Source organism: Dryobates pubescens, chromosome 43 (assembly GCF_014839835.1).
Source record: "Dryobates pubescens isolate bDryPub1 chromosome 43, bDryPub1.pri, whole genome shotgun sequence".
Lineage (NCBI taxonomy): Eukaryota > Metazoa > Chordata > Aves > Piciformes > Picidae > Dryobates > Dryobates pubescens.
The window spans coordinates 316,613-337,736 of NC_071654.1; the positions used below are offsets into that span (position 1 = coordinate 316,613).

General features: G+C 55.3%; 2 protein-coding genes across 2 annotated transcripts in view; one reads left to right on the top strand and one right to left on the bottom strand.

Moving 5' to 3' along the window:
* The window catches only part of LOC128899309 (zinc finger protein 721-like), a 586,691-nt gene that overhangs the window by 259,456 nt on the left and 306,111 nt on the right, over positions 1–21,124 (bottom strand). Inside the window, 1 exon segment of the mRNA XM_054177689.1 lies at positions 6,955–7,447. Within this exon segment, the coding sequence (XP_054033664.1) occupies positions 6,955–7,447 (493 nt within the window).
* LOC128899305 (gastrula zinc finger protein XlCGF26.1-like) lies at positions 18,044–19,653 on the top strand. The gene has a single exon (XM_054177684.1). It carries the CDS (start codon positions 18,127–18,129, stop codon positions 19,651–19,653), a length of 1,527 nt encoding a protein of 508 aa, XP_054033659.1. The 5' UTR covers positions 18,044–18,126.

Below are 21,124 nucleotides of genomic sequence, written 5' to 3' on the forward strand. Positions count from 1 at the left end.
AAAATAATACAAAGAAGACCTGAGCAGCACATCCTGTATAGGAGATGTCCCTGGTGTCATTCAGGGAATTGGTCATGGATTTGGGGACTGTGGTGGAGATGGCACCCAGGTCAGTGAGGGCAAGGTTGAGGAGGAAGAAGTACATGGGGGTGTGGAGGTGGTGGTCCCAGGCTATGGTGGTGATGATGAGGCCATTGCCCAGCAGGGCAGCCAGGTAGATGGCCAGGAAGAGGCAGAAGTGCAGGAGCTGCAGCTGCCTTGTGCCTGGGAATGGCAGGAGGAGGAAGTGGGTGATGGAGCTGCTGTTGGCCATCTGCTGCCTCTGGCCATGGAGACCTGTCCAAGGAGGGAAAGGCAGTGACAAGTTAGGGCACACTTCTCTCAGCCTCATTGTAACCCCTATCCCTGAGCTGCAGGAGGAATGAATCAGCTCAGCCTGTTCACTACCAAGCCATGGCAGAGTTCACCACAGCTTCAAATGCAGCAGGGACCCAGAATTGCCATGAAGATTCCTCTGGTATCAGAACAGAAAGTGACCAAGAGCCTAATCCCAGGGAACAAGAGTCCCATTGTGGTGGGTTGAAATTTCCCCCAGCCTTATCTTTGCCAGAGCAGCTCAGTTAGAAGCAAATGAAGCTGTATTGACAAGCAAGAGCAATGGAATGCAATGTACAGGTACAAAACATTCAGGAGTGACAATATTAGACATGTACCAAATGACATGAAACCCCCTGTTCAGAGACCAGGGAAGCTGTTCCACTGCCCCTACTTTCTAAACCCATGTTCCAAGACAGAAAGGAGGAGAGGAGAGAGAAAAAAAGCAGTGGGTTAGACTTAGCCAAGGGCAGCCAAAGCAGGTGATCTCTCCCCAGCTAAGCACAACAGCTGAGATCAGAAGAGAAGAGAGAGAATTGTTATAGTAGAGCTCCTCTGATTCCAGATATTTAACCAATGAATTTGTTTAGAATAATCTTTTCTTTTCCTTTTCACACCCAAGAGTGATCTATTTATTTTGTTTCTACTTTGCTGCTCAAAATCTGTAACTAAATTTTAAAGGCATTGCCTAAATCCACCACACCCATGGAGAGGTGGAGAAACAGGGAGAAGGTCTGAAGTGCTGCAGACACAGTGAAAGGAAGAGAGAAAAGCAGAGGGGCTGGGGCTGAAGCCTTCTTACCCAGCTCTGCTCACTGCTGTTCACAGCATGGAACTGAAGGGCTTTGGTCCTCCTTCTGTGTGCACAATCCAGGAGCCTTCAGCTGAGCAGCAGCTGCCAAGATGGAGATGCCTGCAGGAGCTACAACTGCAGTGTCCGGCACCCACAGACTCAAAGTATCAGTGACTTCAGTGACTTCTCCTTCAGTGAGCTCTCATCATCCTCCCAGTCCTGTCCATCTTGAAGCTCTCTCTGCCTTCCTCATCTCCCTGAGATCCTCTGGCAGTGTCCTCAGCCCTGCTGTGCTGTGCAGAAGAGCTGCTCCTGGCCAGAGCTGTCTCCTGCAGCACTGCCTGCTTGCCAGCAGCTCCTTCCAGTCCAGGAGTCCAGCCCAATAAGGCAGCAGAGGACCAGTCCAAGGTCTTTTAATAACTCCTCTGGTACCTTTAGGCTCCCTGTAAACCTCAGAGACTGAGAAGTTGATGAAACCTCTCCAGAAGCCAAAGTCAGACTCACACTCTGAAGTTTTTCTACTCTTAATGGGTCCCAGTGAAGCATACTGGGAAAGGGTCCCCAGGGTCTGGTTAGAGCAGAAGGAGACAGTGGATGCAAGGGAAGCATCACTGGAGGCACTGAAACATCTCCAGGCTCTGGTGAGAGCAGAGGACTGAGGCAGTGCTGACAGGTCAGGACAAGCAGCTCAAGGTGGCTCTGCTGCTGAAGAAACCTGGAGGGGTTTCATTGATCCAAAGGGCCAAGCTCTGACCCCCAGCCCCTGGTAAGGCAGATCCTGCCCTCATCTGTGGCTCAGGGCTCTGTGAGGATGAGCAGTGGCCAGGGTAGGACCTTGACAGGATTGCTGTGGTTTGCTTGCAAAGAGACAACTCCTGCTGAAAAGGAATGAAATGTACCTTTAAAAATCATTTCTGTCAGATGCTTTGTGCAATAAAAACCTCTCCAATTAGCTGCAGAAACCTTGGCAATAATTAGAGGTTCAGCAGTATTTAATGAGCCCCATGGAGTAGTTGGGGCTGATTACATCATCCTTAGGTACTGCCAGGAGACTCTGCCAAGGTACTGCCAAGAAGCCTCTCCAGAAGTCCAAGGCAGAAGCAAACTCCAAAGTACCTTGAAGCACTGATTGGCCTCACTGAGGCTTGTTCCTGACAAAGGCTCCCCAGGGACTCGTTAGAGCAGCTTGTTAGAGGCCAGGATTGCAGGGAGACAAAGGCAAAGTGCAGGGGAGAAAAACTTGCCTTTGGTCTAGGAAGCAGAAAGGCCAAGCCCTGACCACTGCCCTTGGAATAGGAGAGCCTCAAAGCCTCAAAGCAAAGTTTCTCCTCCCAGGCCTTGGTTGCCGAGGCAACTGCCAGAGCCAAGGGCACAAATACCTTGGTCCTGTTGGGCCTCTCAGCCTTGTCAGAGCCCTTGGCCATGAGATACTCCCCCACCATTACATGATAGAAAGCATTTCCCGTGGGAGCAAAGAGGGAAGAAAGAGGAAGAGAAGGACTTTGAGATGGATTTATAGGGTGCAGGATATTATGGGTATGAAATAGGCTGTTTCCTGTGTCCTCCTTATTGGGTTGGACCCTCTGGACACAGGAGGTGTAGCCTATGTGGCAGGAATAGAAGGCACCCAGCCTGAACTGCCACAGAAGGTGAAGGGAAAAGTCTGAACAGAGCTGGTGACCAAACCAATGTCTTGTGACAAAAGCAAGAGATTCCAAAACAGGCAGTGAAAGGTGAGGAGAACTTCTCCTGGCTAGCTGATGGAAGGGAAAACTCAAGGTTCTCCAAATAAACAACAGGAAGAAGTGACTCAGAGAACTAGAAAAATTCAACACCTAAGGCTGTGAAGTGTTGGTGGCCAAGAAAAAGGATGACACCAAGATGTGCTCAAGCAGCAGCCAGCAGCAGAGGCCACTTGTTTAATACACATCATGGCTTATGTATTTTTATTTCTGTGTCCATGTGCCCTTTGTACTTAAGTGATTGGTTTAGGCTTGGTGTCCAGGCACCTCTCTCCCCCTTTTGGTAGCCTGGGGAGTTCTCTCTGTTTCTTCCTCTGTTGTTCACAGATCTTCTTTCCTGGAGTTGTTTACATTCCTGATTCAAGGGCAGAGCTCTTTTTTGTTCAAGGTTAAAGCTGCCCATGGCCACCTGCTTTACCTACAATTCCTCCTTTTTGCCCAAGGGCTCATTATCCTCTGCAGGGCCCTTTGCAGCCATGAGAATGAACAGGGCACTGCCAACACCAGGATTAATCCAATCAGCAATATTCACAGCCCAGTTTGTAATACTCTTCTGTCTATGTTTAGAATGATCACTTCAGTGTGTACAGCACAGACCATCACATTCTGTCCAGCCCTGACTGGGAGCTGAGAACAAAGAACCAACAGCAGCTCGATTTTGCAGCCTGGCAGGGCTGACACTCTCCACATCAGTGGCTAATTCAAGCAATAGTTTTGATGTTTCCTTGTCTTGTTTTGCAACCCAAGATGCCAGTTCCCTTAGCTGAGCTGGTGCTTTGCTGTAGCAATTTGAAGCAAGATTATCCTGGCTGCTATGTGTTCAGCTTTATTCTTCAAACCTCCATGATCATCTCATTCAGCTGTTAGGCTAAGCCTGCATGGCTTTAAGGCAAAGGGAGTGTGATTAAAGATCATAGTACTAGATCAGCTCCAGATGTATGCTGCAGGTACACACAGCTTTCTGCTTGTAAGGTCCCTGAAATATCCAATTCTTGAGGCTTTAATGAGGCAGAGAGCAAATTATCATCCCACATGTCCTGATGCTCAAATCACCTTACTGGTGTGTTACAATTTGACAGGCATTAAAATTCCAGGTTTGATTTCATGCATGCAGCAGTGCTGCCCAAATGTTTGGCTATCCCATGGAGTTAGTTGGTGTGGGCTGAGGGCTTTGTTTCCATTGATCATGCTCTGGACTAGGCCAAACACAACAAGCAGAGACCTGCTGGACCCTGGCACCTGTGGAAACACAAGCATACCCATGGCCCCAGGTCACAAGATCCCAGGGGCCTTCCCTGTCAGGGGTCTGTAAATTGCAGACCCATACTGGGGCCTTTTTTGCCAAAGGATTGCTCACAGACTGCAATGACAAGAAATGAGTTACTGTGACAGGGTTCATACCACTCTGAGAGATGGTTAAATAATTCAGGGTATAGACAGCTTTCCACAGCCTGCTGTGTGGTGTCTCCCCCAGCATTGCCCCCTTTCTGTTTTTCAAGCATAGTTTTAAGAGTGTGATGGGCAGGTTCAGTTATGGCCTGGCCTGTGGGGCAGTGGGGTATGCTGGGAACATGAGGAACCCCCCACTGGTGTACAAACACTTGTGGTCTAGAGGTGATATAGCCAGGGTCGACATCAGCTCTGATTGGCTGTGGAATGCCCAGGGCAGAAAAAGCTTTTCTCCAGTGCATAATTCCATCTCAGGCTTTTTCACCACCATGTGGGGTAGCCCATATCCCAGCAGAGAATGTGTCAACTGAGCCATGGACATATTTCAAAGGCCCAGACTTGGGCATGTGAGTAACATCAGATTGCCATAGCTGTAGGCTCTGTAATCCCCTGGGATTGACACCAGCTGGCTGGGTCGAGGAGAAATGTTGGCAATCTGCACAAGAGGCCACAATATCTCTTGCTGAAGACAACAATATGCCAAACAGCCCCTGCAGTGTGTGAGCCCCTTGGTGGAAAAAGGCATGGGATTGAGCTGCTTGCTGCCACATGTCAGGTATAGGCACAGCCCAGGCAGGTACCATCAGGGCATCAGCTGTGGTGTTTCCCTCAGACACGAATCCTGACAGCCCTGTGTGGCTATGAACATGCAGCACATAGAATGGTTCTGTTTGACTCTGCAGCACAAGCCATAGGGCTTTTAGCAAATGAAACAAAGATTTGTTGTTAACCTCCTTCAGCAGTGCCCGGTCCAACCACTGTACAAGGTTACAAACACACTGCGAGTCAGTGACAATGGTTATGGGCTTGTTGGGCCACTTAGTAAAGATCATTACCACAGCTTTTAACTCCAGGAGCTGAGGTGAACCATCCTGATAGGCGAGGAGCTCCTGCCACTTCCTCTTTTCTTGCCAGGCAGTGATTGCCTTCCCTGTTTCCCCTGAACCATCAGTAAAGATTGTCTTTCCTGGTACTGGTGTCAGAGAGAACCAAGTCGGTTCCACTCGTTGCAGCTCTCCATGTAGCTGCAAAAATCGATGTGCCTAGCATGCAGCAGAACCTTCCCTGGGTAATCTAGCAGGGCCATTTGCAACTCAGGGCTGTGTGCCATACACCAGTCCAGATATTCTGAAGTTAAAGGCAATGTCAGAGTGGCAGGGTCTGGTCCTAAGAGTTGAACACACCATTGCCTGGCTTTGCAGACAGCCCGAGCAACCAGCTCCATTTGAGTGCTCACTGTTTGCTTTGGGGGAAATGGTAAAAATGCCCATTCCAGAAAATGCAAAGTATGTGGCCAGTGTTCATTCCATTGTGCTATGAGAGCTAGAGGGTGACCTTGGGAGATAAGCACATACATGCTGACAGGTGCTGCTTCTGCTACCCAAAGGGCTTGTTCCCATGGCAATGGCGAGCTCCACTTGCTTCAGTGCAGGTTGTGCTTTTGCAGTCAAGCATTGAGGAGATAAAAGGTCAGGGTCTCCCTTCAGTAAGTCAAATAAGGGAGCTAGCAGGGTTGTGCTAAGACCTAGCAAGGGTCTTACCTAGTTTATGGCTCCCCGTAATTTCTGCAAATCATGAAGGGTGGTCACAGATTGCCGAATTTGTATCATTTGTGGCTGCATTGCTTGATCTAAGAGTTTGCCTTTGGCTCAGAGAGGGCTAAGGGCCTCTCGTGTGCTCTGTTGCCAGGCTGTAGCCTCTTCTGAGATTCAGTTCTCTTGGAGCTTTTCCCATTTCTGTCTTGGTCCAGGTGTGAGGCCTGTATGTAGTTGCTGCCTGTTGGTGCAGGCTCTTCTGCTGCAACTCTGGCAGCATTTGGCTCTTGTTGCTGTCTGGGTGAGAACAAGGCAAGTTGTCTAACTTTTTGGCTGGTTTAAATACTGTCCCAAGACAACTCATTCCCTTTGGTAACACACAACTCTGATAACTGCACCTATAGTATGGGGCATAGCCAAGCATGGCCAGGGGCACACACAGTTCACAGCTGTCTGGGCTAGAGCGTGTTTTGGGGTTTGACCCTTCAGGACCCCCTCCAAACACCTAATATTCCTTGACCCCGCAAACAAAACCCTCTAATATACTCCTGAGACTGTCCCTAGCAAGACACTCTCAAGACTCTTCTGAGAACCTCACTTTGACCTCCCTGAACTGGGCACACAGCTCCAGCCCCATTCCTAGGGAACAAATATCTAAAATAAAAGCAAACAGACAAGATTTGGCGAGTTTGGGATTTTTATTGATATAACTGAGCAATAGACAGAGGGTTTTTCACCCCAAGGAGACACAAAGAAAGGGGGAAGAACCAGACAAACCCTGGTAAAGTTCAGCCCAGCTCCAGTGGCAGCTCTGGCTGTGTCGACTCAGCACTGCAATTGTTCTCATCAGCACTAATTGGTGTTCAGGAGGGGAGGAGGTGTTTGTTACTGCTGGAGCCCCCAGCCTCTGAGAAATGCAGAATAAAAAGAGATGATTTTTGTGCTGGAAAAGCCCTCTAAGGGATCATGATTACCCCAGTAGACCCTGGGTGGATCTATTTGTACCTCCCCTGCTCTGGGGGCTGGTCACTGGTGTGGCTGAGGTGATGCTTGGTTAGACAGGAGATGCTGCTGAAGCTCTTGCCACAGTCGTCACAGATGACAGCTTTCTCGCCAGTGTGCACACGACGGTGCTTGGTGAGGTGTCCCTCCTGAGTGAAACGCTTGCCGCAGTCGGCACAGCTGTACGGTTTCTCACCGCGGTGGATGAGTTGATGCTGGATGTATATGGTGCTCGTGGTGAAGCTCTTGCCGCACTCAGCACAGGGGAACAGATTCTCTCCCGTGTGGATGCGGCGGTGGATGGTGAGGTAGGAGCGGTGTTTGAAGCTCTTACCACAGTCCTTACAGTTAAATAACTTTTCACTGGTGTGGGTGAGGTGGTGCAGGCTTAGACCATAGCTCTGGCTGAACCTCTTGCCACAGTTGCCACAGCTGAAGGGCTTCTCTCCAGTGTGAGTGAGGCAATGTCGCCTGAGATGACAGCTCCGGGAGAAGCTCTGGCCGCAATCAGCACAAGTGAAAGGCTTTTCTCCAGTGTGGGTGCGGAAGTGCTGGATGAGGTAGGAGCTCTTCCTGAATCTCTTGCCACAGTCCCCACAAACAAAGGGCCGCGTGCCAGGCTGGGGGCAGTGGTGTTTAACTGTCCCTGAGCCACGTGGGAACCTCTGCCCACACTCAGGGCACTGATTGAGCCAAGTGGGTGGACCAGAGGGACCTGCTCTGGCTTCATCCTCCTCTGTACATTCCTTTACCTCATCCTGGTCACCTTCATCCTCATTGTTATCCTCTTCATCATACTCATCCTCCTCATAGTCATATTTATGCTCAGCATCATCATCCTCCATCTTCTCCTCTTCTACCTTTTCCTTCTTCTCTTCCTTGGGGCTGCACTTTGGCTTCTCCAACTTGTTCTCTGGATGATGCTTCTCATCCCAGCTCTTGCCTGGGTCCTTCTGTGAGGCCATACTGTGGCAGGAAGGGGTCACAGCTCTGCAATAGGGAAGATGGAAGCATGTGAGCCCAGGACCTCAGACCCTGAGATCCTGCCTGGGTCATGACAATCCCTGATTCCCAACACCCAGCTGGAGGAAAGAATGCAGAGGGGACCTCAAACATTCAGTTTTGGCCATGTTATGGGATGAGACATCTAATACCTGAGCTGAGACCCCAGGTTCCTGTGATGAAGTGCCCTGAGGTACCCTGGGACTTACGAATGGTGCCACATCCAGCTGGCAGCCAGTCAGCAGTGGTGTGCCCCACGGATCAGTACTGGGCCCCATGCTCTTTAACATCTTTATTGATGATCTGGACGAGGGCATCGAGTCCATCATCAGAAAATTTGCTGACGACACCAAGCTGGGGGCAGGAGTTGATCTGCTGGAGGGTAGAGAGGGACCTCGACAGGCTAGGCAGATGGGCAGAGTCCAACGGCATGAGATTTAACACATCCAAGTGCCGGGTTCTGCACATTGGCCACAGCAACCCCATGCAGAGCTACAGGCTGGGGTCAGAGTGGCTGGAGAGCAGTCAGGCTGAGAGGGACCTGGGGGTGCTGGTTGACGGTAGACTGAATATGAGCCTGCAGTGTGCCCAGGCAGCTAAGAGAGCCAATGGCATTCTGGCCTGCATCAGGAACAGTGCGGCCAGCAGGAGCAGGGAGGTCATTCTGCCCCTGTACACTGCACTGGTTAGGCCGCACCTCAAGTACTGTGTCCAGTTCTGGGCCCCTCAGTTTAGGAAGGATGTTGACTTGCTGGAACGAGTCCAGAGAAGAGCAACAAAGTTGGTGAGGGGTTTGGAACATAAGCCCTACGAGGAGAGGCTGAGGGAGCTGGGGTTGCTTAGCCTGGAGAAGAGGCGACTCAGGGGTGACCTTATTACTCTCTACAACTACCTGAAGGGAGGTTGTAGACAGACGGATGTTGGTCTCTTCTCCCAGGCAAGCAGTACCAGAACAAGAGGACACAGTCTCAGGCTGCACCAGGGGAGGTTCAGGCTGGATGTTAGAAAAAAGTTCTATACAGAAAGAGTGATTGCCCATTGGAATGGGCTGCCTGGGGAGGTGGTGGAGTCGCCATCACTGGAGGATTTTAGGAGAGGACTTGATGGGGTGCTTGGTGCCGTGGGTTAGTTGTTTGGGCGGTGTTGGATTGGTTGATGGGTTGGACGCGATGATCTTGAAGGTCTCTTCCAACCTGGTTTATTCTAAGTGGTCTTGTCCCACTCTCCTCGGGCCTGGTGGCATTGGCAGGGTGGTTCCTGGCCCAGGCCCTGTCCTTTGACCACTTCTGGCACAATGGAGGCAGCAGCACTGACCAAGGAACATGAAACCACCTCAACCCTCTCCCACCACCCTCCATATCCCAACCCCAAACATCATCTCCTGCCACACAACTGCCCCCCCCCAGCCTGGGGAGTTCCCAGACTCCCACAACACCTCATGTGCCTCAGAGGCCCCAGAGAGGTGAAATGTGCTAGGCAGGAGTGGATGGAGATTGAGAATTGCCCTGGGGGCTGGGGCCCTGCTGTTGCCCCACTCTGGGTTCCTTACCTGCTGGGCTGCTCCAAGGGGCAGATCTGCAAACTCTGCTTTTCCCCAGCACACAGGGACAGGGATGATGGAGAGGGAGGGACACAGCCCCTGACAGAGAGAAGCAAAGGGCTCAGAGGAGAGCACTGACCTGCAAGGGATGGCTCAGCACTGCCCAGGACCAGGCAGCACATCTCAGCCTTGCTGGGGGCAGCTCCCAAGCCCAGCAGCACAGCCACAGCACACAGCCAGGGATGCTGAAGATGGAGGCCTCAACAAGTGCAGACTCAGCTCATTGCCCAGCACACAGCCCCCAGCACACAGCTGCAGGCCAGCACCACAACACAGCTGCCTCCACACAGCCTCTCCCAGGCCTTGCTTAAAGCTTCCTCCCACTGCCTGCCCAGGGCTCTGCTGCCTGCAGCTGCATCTGCCAGCAGATCTTGCTCTGGACCCAGCTCTCCTCCCTGGCCCTGCCCCCACCACACCCACTCTGTGCTCAGCTCTGCCCTGCACACACCTCTCTACTCCCCCAGAGAAAATCACAGCAGCCCTCAGGACACACACAAAGGCAGCTTCATGATCTCTGGAGATGCAACAAAGGGGAAAGGGACTTGGGCAGCTTCTTGCTCAATATCTTCAGCCCTCAGTGGGATGCTGGAGGAGTCTCTGCCTCCTGCCCAAACCTCACACCTCCAGCACCCTTCACACACCTGCAGCCCAAAGACACTCACTGGAAAGAGTTTGGCTTCCTTCTCTCCCTGACCATTTCTCTCAGCTTGCTCTTTGCAGTTCTCCTGGAGCTGCCACTCCACAGCCCCAAGAGAAAATGAGGTTGGATGGGAAGGCACAGTGCCCAGGGGCTGCTGTTCATCTCCCAGCTGACACATGCAGAGCTGCAGCACAATTCACTCCTTTCACCTCCTCAAATGCTGCCAGATTCTGCCATTCCTTGCACACACATTTGCCACCTGGGACCTGGAACCTTTTTGGGGGGACAAGGCCTAATTCCTGCCTGAGCACTCCCACTCCCTTCCCTCAGTCCCAGCCCATCCATGGCCCTTTTGCCATGGCTGTCCCATGGCCCTGTGTCCCCCACCTCCACTGCCACTGCAGCTGGAAGGGTGGAGTGGGAAATGCTGTGGCTGAGGAAGCATCTAAGGAACTGGGCTGGAACCAGCAGCACAAGAATGGAAGGTGCCTGAGACTAATGGCTGGGATCAGCTGGAGGGCTGAAAGAACAGCACCAAGCCAAGGGGGGGTTACAGATGAGGGCTGGGGAGGGACCCTGCAGCCACCTCAGGCAGCAACTGAGGAGAGCAAGGGGGACAGAGAGGGAGTGAGACCTCAGGTGACTCCTGCCATGAGGGATGGCTGGGCTGTGTGGCTAGGAGCCCTGAGTGCCTGCTTGGGCTGTGCTGGATGTCAGGAGGGGTCAGGGGACTGTCCTGAGCCAGCCAGCCCAGGGTTTGGGGCTTTGAGCTTCTGGGGTCAGCTGCTGCCAGCACCATTGGAGGTAGGAGCCAGGCAGAGCCTCACAGCTGCTGAACTAAGCCCTCCCACCCCCTGCAGCCTTCACCCTCCATCGCTCCAACCGTTGTTCCATCTGCACTCACTTGATGCTCTATGAGAGTCCCCAGGGTCCCACCAAGTCCCCAGGGCTGATCTACACAGCCAGTAGGGCCCAACAGAAGCCCCTGGATGAGAGCATGCAGCTCAGAGCCAAACCCCAAGCTCTAGAACCAGTTCCCAAGGCCAGAGCCTGACCCTTGACCTGAAGAAGCAGCCCCCGAGCTCAAAGCCTGACCCTGAGCCCAGCACCAGCCCCTGAACTCAAGAACCAGCAGTGAACATCAGAACCACTTCCCAAGCTCAAGTACCAAGCCCAAAGCTCAGCACCAGCCCCCAAGCTCACACTCAAATCTAACATGCAGATGCAGCTCCTGGGCCTGATCAGAGCCAGCAACTAAGCTCAGAACCACTTCTCAAGCTCCACAACCAGCCCCCAAGCTCAGCACCAGCCCCTGAGCTTGAGAACCAGCAACAAAACTCAGAAACCCTTCCCAAGTTCAGAGCCTGCTCCCGAGCTCAGTGACACCAACTAAGGTCACAACCACTTCCCAAGCTCAAGAACCAGAATCTGAGCTCAGTGGCAGCCCCAGAGATTAAGAACTAGCCCCCAAGCCCAAGAAGCAGCCCTGAGCTCAGGGAACAAGCTCCTGAGCTCAGACCCAGACCCTGAGCCCAGAACTACTTCCTGAGCTCAGAGCCAGCCCCTGAGCTCTAGAACTAGCAACCAAGGTCAGAACTACTTCCCAAGCTCAAGAACCAACCCCCAAGCCCAGAACCACTTCCCGAGCTCAGAGGCAGTCCTCAAGCCCAGAACCAATTTCCTTAGCTCAAGAACCACTTCCCAAGCCCAGGGACACAGGGCCAGGGCCAGCCTCTACAGGGCACCAATGGCTCCTGCTGCAACACAGCAGCAGCCAAAGGGGGTCTGCAGCTGCCCCTAGCAGGGGGAGTCAGCAGCACAAGGAATCCCACCGACCCCCCACCCCAACCCCACCCAGGGCCCCCCAGCCGCACAGACCCCTCCCAGAACAGCACAGACGACACTCACCGACCCTGCACACCTCTGCCCTACCCCACAGTGCCCCCCCCCGACCACCCCCAACACTGCAGACCCCCACAGCAGCACAGAGGTCTCCACAATCACAGCGACCCCACCCCCAAACCGCAAAGGCGCAAGTGCCAAGCTTGCAGAGCTCCCCCGGACCTCACAGACCCAACCCCACCCCGTACCCCATGGATCTCCCCCGTATCCCACGGACCCCCCCCACATATCCGCAGAAGCCCCCAACCAAACCCACCGATTCCCCCTAGATCCCCACAGAGGCTCTCCCCGCACAAGCCCCACTGACCCCTGCCCCACAAACCCTTCCCCAACCCAAGCGACCCTCCCGACCCCTCGCAGCCCCCCAGAGACCATTCCCTCTCGGGCTGCAATCAGCTTCGTTTGGGCTCAGGTTGGCTTTGAGCTTTCTCCCTTCGGCTGTGAGCTGAAGGCAGCTCAGGAAGAAAGTTCTGACTACAGGCTGCAGAAAGAGGACTTGGGGCTGCAGGAGGAAGCTTGAGGAGGGGTTTGGAGGAGCCCAGAGCGCTTGTGCAGGGCAGAGACACAAAGAGGTTCCTGAGCCGTAGCCGCCGCCCCCAGCGCTCCCCGGCCCCCGCAGCCCCTCCCGCCCCGCCGCACCTCATGACCCCGCAGCTCTGTCGCGACAGCGCTGTCGGCGCGCACAGCCCAGGCACTGCTCCAGCGCTCCGCAGCCTCTGGCCGGGAGGCAGCCCCAATGGTGCCCGCGGCCGGCAGGGGCGGTTCCCTGCGGAGACTTGGGGGCGTGGCTGGGCTGTTTCGGTGGCTCTGATTGGCTGCGGCTGCCCTGCCGTGGGTGCAGCAATGGCGGCCGGCAGCGGCAGCTCCTCGCTGTGCCTCGGCAGCGCCCAGGAGGTGGAGCTGCTGCGATCTGGGCGCTTCTGATTGGCTGCGACCGCCCGCCCGTGGGCGGGACTTCGGTTGCAGCCTGCGAGCTGCTTCCGCTCCCCGTCACACGTGGCCGCAGCAGCCGGAGGGGCCGGGCCTGGGTCTCCCTCCCAGCGCTCTCTGCTCGGCAGCAGCCTGCCGGGGCCGGCGGCTCCCTGTGCGCTGAGCTCTTCCTCCTCCTCCTGCTCTGCTTCGCTCTTGTCCCGGGGTCCAGGTGGAGTGAGGGAGTCTGTGGGGCTGAGTTGGGGGTGATGGGGTGGGGATGAGGGAATGGTCTCTGGGTGTCTGCGAGGGGTCGGGAGGGTCGCTTGGGTTGGGGAAGGGTTTGTGGGGCAGGGGTCGGTGGGGCGGGGAGAGCCTGTGCGGGGATCTAGGGGGAATCGGTGGGGTTTGGTTGGGGGCTTCTGGGGATATGCAGGGGGGGTCTGTGGGATACGGGGGAGATCCATGGGCTACGGCGTGGGTGTGGGTCAGTGAGCGTCGTCTGTGCTGTTCTGGGAGGGGTCTGTGCGGTTGGGGGGCCGCGGGTGGGGTTGGGGTGGGGGTCCGTGGGGTTCCTTGTGCTGCTGACTCCCCCAGCTAGGGGCAGTTGCAGACTCCCTCTGGTTGCTGCTGTGCTGCAGCAGGAGCCATTGGTGCCCTGTAGAGGCTGGCCCTGGCCCTGTGTCCCTGGGCTTGGGAAGTGGTTCTTGAGCTAAGGAAATTGGTTCTGGGCTTGGGGGTCAGGCTCTGGGCTAAGGAACTGCGTCTGAGCTCAGGAAGTGGTTCTAGGCTTGAGGGTTGGTTCTTGAGCTTGGGAAGTAGTTCTGACCTTGGTTGCTGGTCCTGAGCTGCTTCTTGGGCTCAGGGGATAGTTCTTCAACTCTGGGGCTGCCACTGAGCTCAGATTCTGGTTCTTGAGCTTGGGAAGTGGTTCTGAGCTTAGTTGCTGGCTCTGAGCCCAGGACCTGAGTCTGCATGTTAGATTTGAGTGTGAGCTTGGGGGCTGGCACTGAGCTTTGCGCTTGGTTCTTGAACTTGGGAAGTGGTTCTGACCTTAGTTGCTGGTTCTTGAGCTCGGGGGTCAGGATCTGGGCTTGGGAGTTGGTTCTTGAGCTTGGGGGCTGGCTCTGAGCTGCAAGAGTTGAGATGAAGTGGAACAGTGCCCTGCAGAGGCAAAAGCTTTTCCCTCCCAGTCAGCCCTTGGAATCATCTCTCCAGGGCAGTGGTGGATTCCCCTGCAGGGCAGAGCTGGAAGGCTCAGCTTGGCAGGGGGCTGGGCCAGCTCCTTTCAAGCCCAGTGTCAGCTGGCAAGGTTGGAGCAGCTGAGCCTTGGGGTCCCTTGCAGCCTGGCATTGTGTGCCAGCAGAGCTGTGCTGCTGGTTTGGAGGGCACTTGGAAAGCTTCTGGAGCATTGGTGCAGAGTGTGCAACACATCCCTGAGCCTAGAAACTCCCTCAGCTCTCTGCAGAATGAACTCTGCAGAGCTAGAAGAGCTTTCCAGGACCTTGGCAGAGGTTTGGAGGAGTTGGGAAGGGATTTTGGTTCTCCTCCTCCTTGTCCTCTTCCTTGTCCTCCTCTGCCTCCTCTTTTTCCTGCTCTCCCTGGAGGCTGCCCTTAGACTCCTAGACTCCTGGAGTGGTTTGGGTTGGCAGGGAGCTGCAAAGGTGATGCAGTCCAAGCCCCTCTGCAGTCAGCAGGGACATCCTGCACTAGCTCAGGTTGCCCAGAGCCCTGTCCAGCCTGAGCTTGAACCTCTGCAGGGCTGGGACCTCAAGCCCCTCCCTGGGCAACCTGTTGCAGTGTTCCAGCAGCCTCCTGGTGCAGAACTTGTTCCTCCCCTCCACTCTCAATCTGCTCTGCTCTGGTTTGAAGCTGTTGCCTCTGGTGCTGTCCCTGCAGGCTTTGCAAAGAGTCCCTCTGCAGCCTTCTTGTAGCCCCCTTCAGGTACCAGAAGGTCACTCTTAGGTCTCCCCAGAGCCTTCTCTTCTCCTCTGCAGGCTGAACACCCTCAGCCTGTCCTGGGAGCAGAGCTGCTGCAAGCCCCTACTCATTTTTGTGTCCCTCCTGTGGGTCCTCTCCATCAGGTCCCTGTCCTTCCTGTGTTGAGGGCTCCAGAGCTGGCTGCAGTGCTGCAGGTGAAGCCTCAGCAGAGCAGAGCCAAGTGCCAGGGTGGCCTCTGTCCATCTCTGGCCATGCTGCTGTTGGTGCAGCCCAGGCTGCCCTTGGTCTTCTGGGCTGCAGGCTCCCCCTGTCTGTTCCTGTGCAGCTTCTTGTCCAGCAGCACCCCCCAGTCCTTTTGTGCAGGGCTGCTTCCTATGCCCTCCTCCCCCAGCCTGTGCTGCTTGTGAGGATTGTGCCAGGCCAGGGGCAGGACCCTGCCCTTGCTCTTGTTGAAGCTCAGGAGGTTGCCCTGGGCCCCCTCTGCAGCTTGTCCCCTTGAGCTCCTCCAACTTGTTCTTCAGGAGATTGCCTTAGGTTTCAGGAGGCAGAGAGGCTCTCTTTGAGCCTTGTGAAAGGAGTTGCTGCCAAGCTGTGCCCAGAGGGTTGGGTGGAATTGGGCAGTTCCCATGGCTGTGCTGTTCAGAGCTGCATCCTACAGTGCAAAGCATCAACCCCACAACAATCCATAGTGTGCCTGGGCCACGGGACCCAAGCAACCTCCCTAGGCCAAAGCTGCCTCCAGAGCTCCACCAAACCAGGCCAGAGCCCCAGGCCCCAAATGCCTTCCCCCTCCCCCATGCCTCTCTGCCCCTCCTCCCCCATCCCCAAGAGCTGCAGTTACAGCTTCTGGTAGGCAGCTCCCAGGTGAGCCAGGCCGCTCCAGGCCGCAGTTGGCAGCACTGCCAAGGCCTCAAAGCTCCTCTGCAGAGAGAGATCCCAGAAGATGTTGCTGGGAGCAGAGAGGAAGGGCAAAGGAGGTTGGAGAGCCTGTGCTGTTCCTTTGTAGAGAGTGGGTGCAGGCCTTGTAGGAATGAACTGAGATAGATGACACTTTGTGGTGTCCCTCTGGACTCTGCTGTCCCTTCTGGAGGTCTCTACTCTCTGGTGTAAGACATCCCAGTGCCTTCCACCCACCACAGGGATTCTCCTCCATGCTCTCATCCAGGGGCTTCTATGAGACCATGCTGGCTGTGTAGATCAGCCCTGGTGACATTGTGGGACCCTGGGGACTCTGAGAGGGCAGCAAGTGAGTGGAGCTGGAGCACTGGATGGAGAGATGGAGGGTGAAGGCTGCAGGGGGTGGGAGGGCTTAGTTCAGCAGCTGTGAGGCTCTGCCTGGCTCCTGCCTACAATGGTGCTGGCAGCAGCTGACCCCAGAAGCTCAAAGCCCCAAACTCTGCCTGGCTCAGGACAGTCCCCTGAGCCCTCCTGACATCCAGCACAGCCCAAGCAGGCAATCAGGGCTCCTAGCCACACAGCCCAGCCATCCCCCATGGCAGGAGTCACCTGAGGTCTCACTCCCTCTCTGTCCCACTTGCTCTCCTCAGTTGCTGCCTGAGGTGTCTGCAGGGTCCCTCCCCAGCCCTCATCTGTAACCCCCCCTTGGCTTGGTGCTGTTCTTTCAGCCCTCCAGCTGATCCCAGCCTTTAGTCTCAGGCCCCTTCTATCCTTGTGCTGCTGCTTCCAGCCCAGTTCCTTAGAGGCTTCCTCAGCCACAGCATTTCCCACTCCACCCTTCCAGCTGCAGTGGCAGTGGAGGAGGGGGACACAGGGCCAGGGGACAGCCAAGGCAGCAGGGCCATGGATGGGCTGGGAATGAGGGAAGGGCCTGGGTGTGCTCAGGCAGGAATTAGGCCTTGTCCCCCCAGGAAGGGGAGAGGATCCAGGGCCCAGGTGGCAAATGTGTGTGCAGGAAATGGCAGAATCTGGCAGCATTTGAGGAGGTGAAAGGAGTGAATTGTGCTGCAGCTCTGCATGTGTCAGCTGGGAGATGAACAGCAGCCCCTGGGCACTGTGCCCTCCCATCCAGCCTCATTTTCTCTTGGGGCTGTGGAGTGGCAGCTCCAGGAGAGCTGCAAAGAGCCAGCTGAGAGAAATGGTCAGGGAGAGAAGGAAGCCAAAATCCTTTCCAGTGAGTGTCTTTGGGCTGCAGGTGTGTGAAGGGTGCTGGAGGTGTGAGGTTTGGGCAGGAGGCAGAGACTCTTCCCGCATCCCAGTGAGGGCTGAAGAGGTTTAGCAAGAAGCTGCCCAAGTCCCTTCGCCTTTGCTGCATCTCCAGAGATTATGAAGCTCCCTTTGTGTCCTGAGGGCTGCTCTGATCTTCTCTTGGGGAGTGGGCAGCAGATTGGTGTGTGCAGGGCAGAGCTGAGCACAGAGTAGGTGTGGTGGGGGCAGAGCCAGGGAGGAGAGCTGGGTCCAGAGCAAGGTCTGCTGTCAAATGCATCTGCAGGGAGCAGAGCCCTGGGCAGGCAGTGGGAGGAAGCTTTAGGCAAGGCCTGGGAGAGGCTGTGTGGAGGCAGCTGTGTTGTGGTGCTGGCCTGCAGCTGTGTGCTGGGAGCTGTGTGCTGGGCAAGGAGCTGAGTCTGCAGTTGTTGAGGCCTCCCATCTTGATCAGCCCTGGCTGTGTGCTGTGGCTGTGCTGCTGGGCTTGGGAGCTGCCCCCAGCAAGGCTGAGCCGTGCTGCCTGGTCCTGGGCAGTGCTGAGCCATCCTTGGGCCAGGAACCACCCTGCCAGTGCTGCCAGCCTCAAGGAAAGTGGGTCAAGACCACTTGTAAGCCCCAGCATACTTCAGGGCACTGATCACAGGAACCTGGGGTCTCAGCACAAGTATTAGAGGTTTGAGCCCTCACTGTGCCAAAAAGTGGAGGTTTGAGGTCTCCTCTGCATTCTTTTCTCCAGGTGGGTGTTGGGAGGTGTTGGGACTCAGGGACAGTCATCACCCATCATGAGGGTTTGAGGTCCTGGGCTCAGGTGCTACCATCTTCCCTATTGCAGAGCTGTGACCCCTTCCTTCTGCAGTATGGCCTCACAGAAGGACCCAGACAAGAGCTGGGAGGAGAAGCAGCACCCAGAGATCAAGTTGGAGCAGCCCAAGTGCAGCCCCACGGGAGCGGAGGAGAAGGAAAAAGAGGATGAGATGGAAGACGATGATGATGCTGAGGAGAATGGTGACTATGAGAATGAAGAGGAGGATAATGATGATGATGAAGGTGACCAGGATGAGGAGAAGGGATGTATGGAGGAGGATGAAGCCAGAGCAGGTCCCTCAGTGCCACCCAAGCAGCTGAATCAGTGCCCTGAGTGTGGGCAGAGCTTCCCACCTGGCTCAGAGCCGGTGAAGCACCACTGCCCCCAGCCTGGCCCCCGGCCCTTTGTCTGTGGGGACTGTGGCAAGAGGTTCAGACAGGGCTCTCAGCTCATCCGACACTGCCGCACCCACTCTGGAGAGAAGCTGTTCCCCTGTGCTGAGTGCAGCAAGAGCTTTACCACAAGCTCCAGACTCCTTCAGCATCAACTCATCCACAGAGGGGACAAACCATACAGCTGTGCCGACTGTGGCAGGAGCTTCACCCTGAAGGGGAAGCTAAGCCATCACCGTTGTGTGCACACCGGAGAGAAGTCTTTCACCTGCACTGACTGTGGCAAGAGGTTTTGCAGGCACTCTGGCCTCATGAAGCACCGCCTTACCCACACTGCACCCAAACAGTTCACCTGTGCTGTCTGTGGGCAGAGCTTCACCCGGAGCTCAACCCTCACCACCCACCGCCGCACCCACACTGGTGAGAAGCCATACAGCTGTGCTGTCTGCGGCAAGAGTTTCTCTCAGAAGGCTAACCTCAGCCAGCACCGCAGTGTGCACAGCACTGAGAAGTCCACCTGCAGGGACTGCGGCAAGAGCTTCAAACGCAGTTACTACCTTACCATCCACCGCCGCATCCACAGCGGAGAGGGGGTCCCCTGTGCTGAGTGTGGCAAGAGCTTCACCACGAGCACGGCATTCATCCAGCACCAACTCATCCACAGCGGCGAGAAACCATACAGCTGTGCCGACTGTGGCAAGAGCTTCAGACAGAGCTCCATCCTCACCCTCCATCGCAGTACCCACACAGGTGAGAAGCTGTACAACTGCGCTGTCTGTGGCAAGAGTTTCACTACAAAGTCTTCCCTCACCCAGCACCACAGTGTGCACACTACCGAGAAGCCCTTCACCTGCAGGGACTGCGGCAAGAGCTTTAGCCACAGCACCACCCTCGCCATCCACCGCCGTGTCCACACCGGAGAGAAGCTGTTCCCCTGTGCTGAGTGCGGAAAGAGCTTCACCATAAGCACCAGACTCATCCAGCACCAACTCACCCACAGTGGTGACAAACCATACAGCTGTGGTATGTGCAGCAAGAGTTTCACCACAAGCACCAGACTCAGACAGCATCAACTCATCCACAGTGGTGAGAGACCATACATCTGTGCTGACTGCGGCAAGAGCTTCACCTGCACCTCTAGCCTCACCCAGCACCGTCGTCTGCACACCGCTGAGAAGGCTTTCACCTGTTCTGAGTGCGGCAAGAGCTTCACCCGTAGGAGCATTCTCATTTGCCACCTCCGCAGCCACACTGGTGAGAGGCCTTTCACCTGCCCCGACTGCGGCAAGAGCTTCAGCCGCAGCGCCTATCTCACCAAGCATCGCTATAGTCACACTGTTGACCAGCCCACAGTACAGGGGATGGGAGATAGACCCAACCAGGGTCTATTGGGGGAATCGTGACCCCCTGAAAGGGCTTTTTCAGCAGTTTGAACCAAAATACTTCTTTTTCACCTGCATTTCTCAGAGGCTGGGGGGGTGTCTAGCCATAACAAACACCTCTTGCCTTTCTGAACACCAATTAGTGATGATGAGAACAATTACAGTGCTGAGTCAGCACAGCAAGGACTGCCATTGGAGCTGGGCAGAGCTTTGCCAGGGTCTGCCTGATTCTTTCCCAATGCTTTGTGTCCCCCTGGGGTAAGAACCCCTCTGTCCATTGCCCAATTGTGTCAATAAAACCTGAAAGTTACCCAAATTCTGTCTGTCTGCTTTTATTTCAGGCATCCCTGGCACAATGCCTAAATTTTGGGGGCATTTGTTCCCAAGTATCACAGTCTCACAGTATCACTAAGGTTGGAAGAGACCTCGAGGATCATCGAGTCCAACCTGTCACCACAAACCCCAGGACTAGACCATGGCACCAAGTGCCACGTCCAGTCCCCTCTTGAACACCTCCAGGGACAGTGACTCCACCACCTCCCTGGGCAGCACATTCCAATGACAAACGACTCGCTCGGTGAAGAACTTTCTCCTCACCTCGAGTCTAAACCTCCCCTGGCACACCTTGAGACTGTGTCCTCTTGTTCTGGTGCTGCTTGCCTGGGAGAAGAGACCAACCCCCTCCTGGCTACAACCACCTTTCAGATAGTTGTAGAGGGCAATGAGGTCAACCCTGAGCCTTCTCTTCTCCAGGCTAAGCAATCCCAGCTCCCTCAGCCTCTCCTCACAGGGCTGTGCTCAAGGCTTCTCCCCAGCCTTGTTGCCCTTCTCTGGACACATTCAAGTGTCTTGATGTCCTTCTTAAACTGCCCAGAACTGGACACAGGACTCAAGGTGTGGCCTAACCAGTGCTGAGCACAGGGCACGATGAGCTCCCTGCTCCTGCTGGCCACACAGTTCCTGATACAAGCCAGGATGCCCTTGACCTTCTTGGCCACCTGGGCACACTGCTGGCTCATGTTCAGCTTCTGTCAATCAGCACCCCCAGGTCCCTCTCTGTTTGGCAGCTCTCAGCCACTCTGACCCCAGCTTATAGCTCTGCATGGGGTTGCTGTGGCCAAAGTGCAGCACCCAGCACTTGGACTTGTTGAATGTCATCCTGTTGGCCTCTGCCCATCTGTCCAGTCGGTTGAGGTCCCTCTGCAGAGCCTTTCTGTCCTCTGACTGACCAACATCTGTTCCCAACTTGGTGTCATCTGCAAATTTGCTGATGACTGACTCAACCCCCTCATCCAGATCATCAATGAAGATGTTAAAGAGGACGGGGCCCAGCACTGATCCCTGGGGCACACCACTGGTGACTGGCTGCCAGCTGGCTGTGGCTCCATTCACCACCACTCTCTGGGCTCAGCCTCCAGCCAGTTCCTAACCCAGCTCAGAGAGCTGCTGTCCAAGCCATGAGCTGACAGCTTAGCCAGCAGTTTACTGTGGG

Bases quoted from the DNA above. Each gene is read 5' to 3' on its own strand.
- LOC128899305 (XM_054177684.1), top strand. From the start codon at position 18,127: ATGGAGGAGGATGAAGCCAGAGCAGGTCCCTCAGTGCCACCCAAGCAG.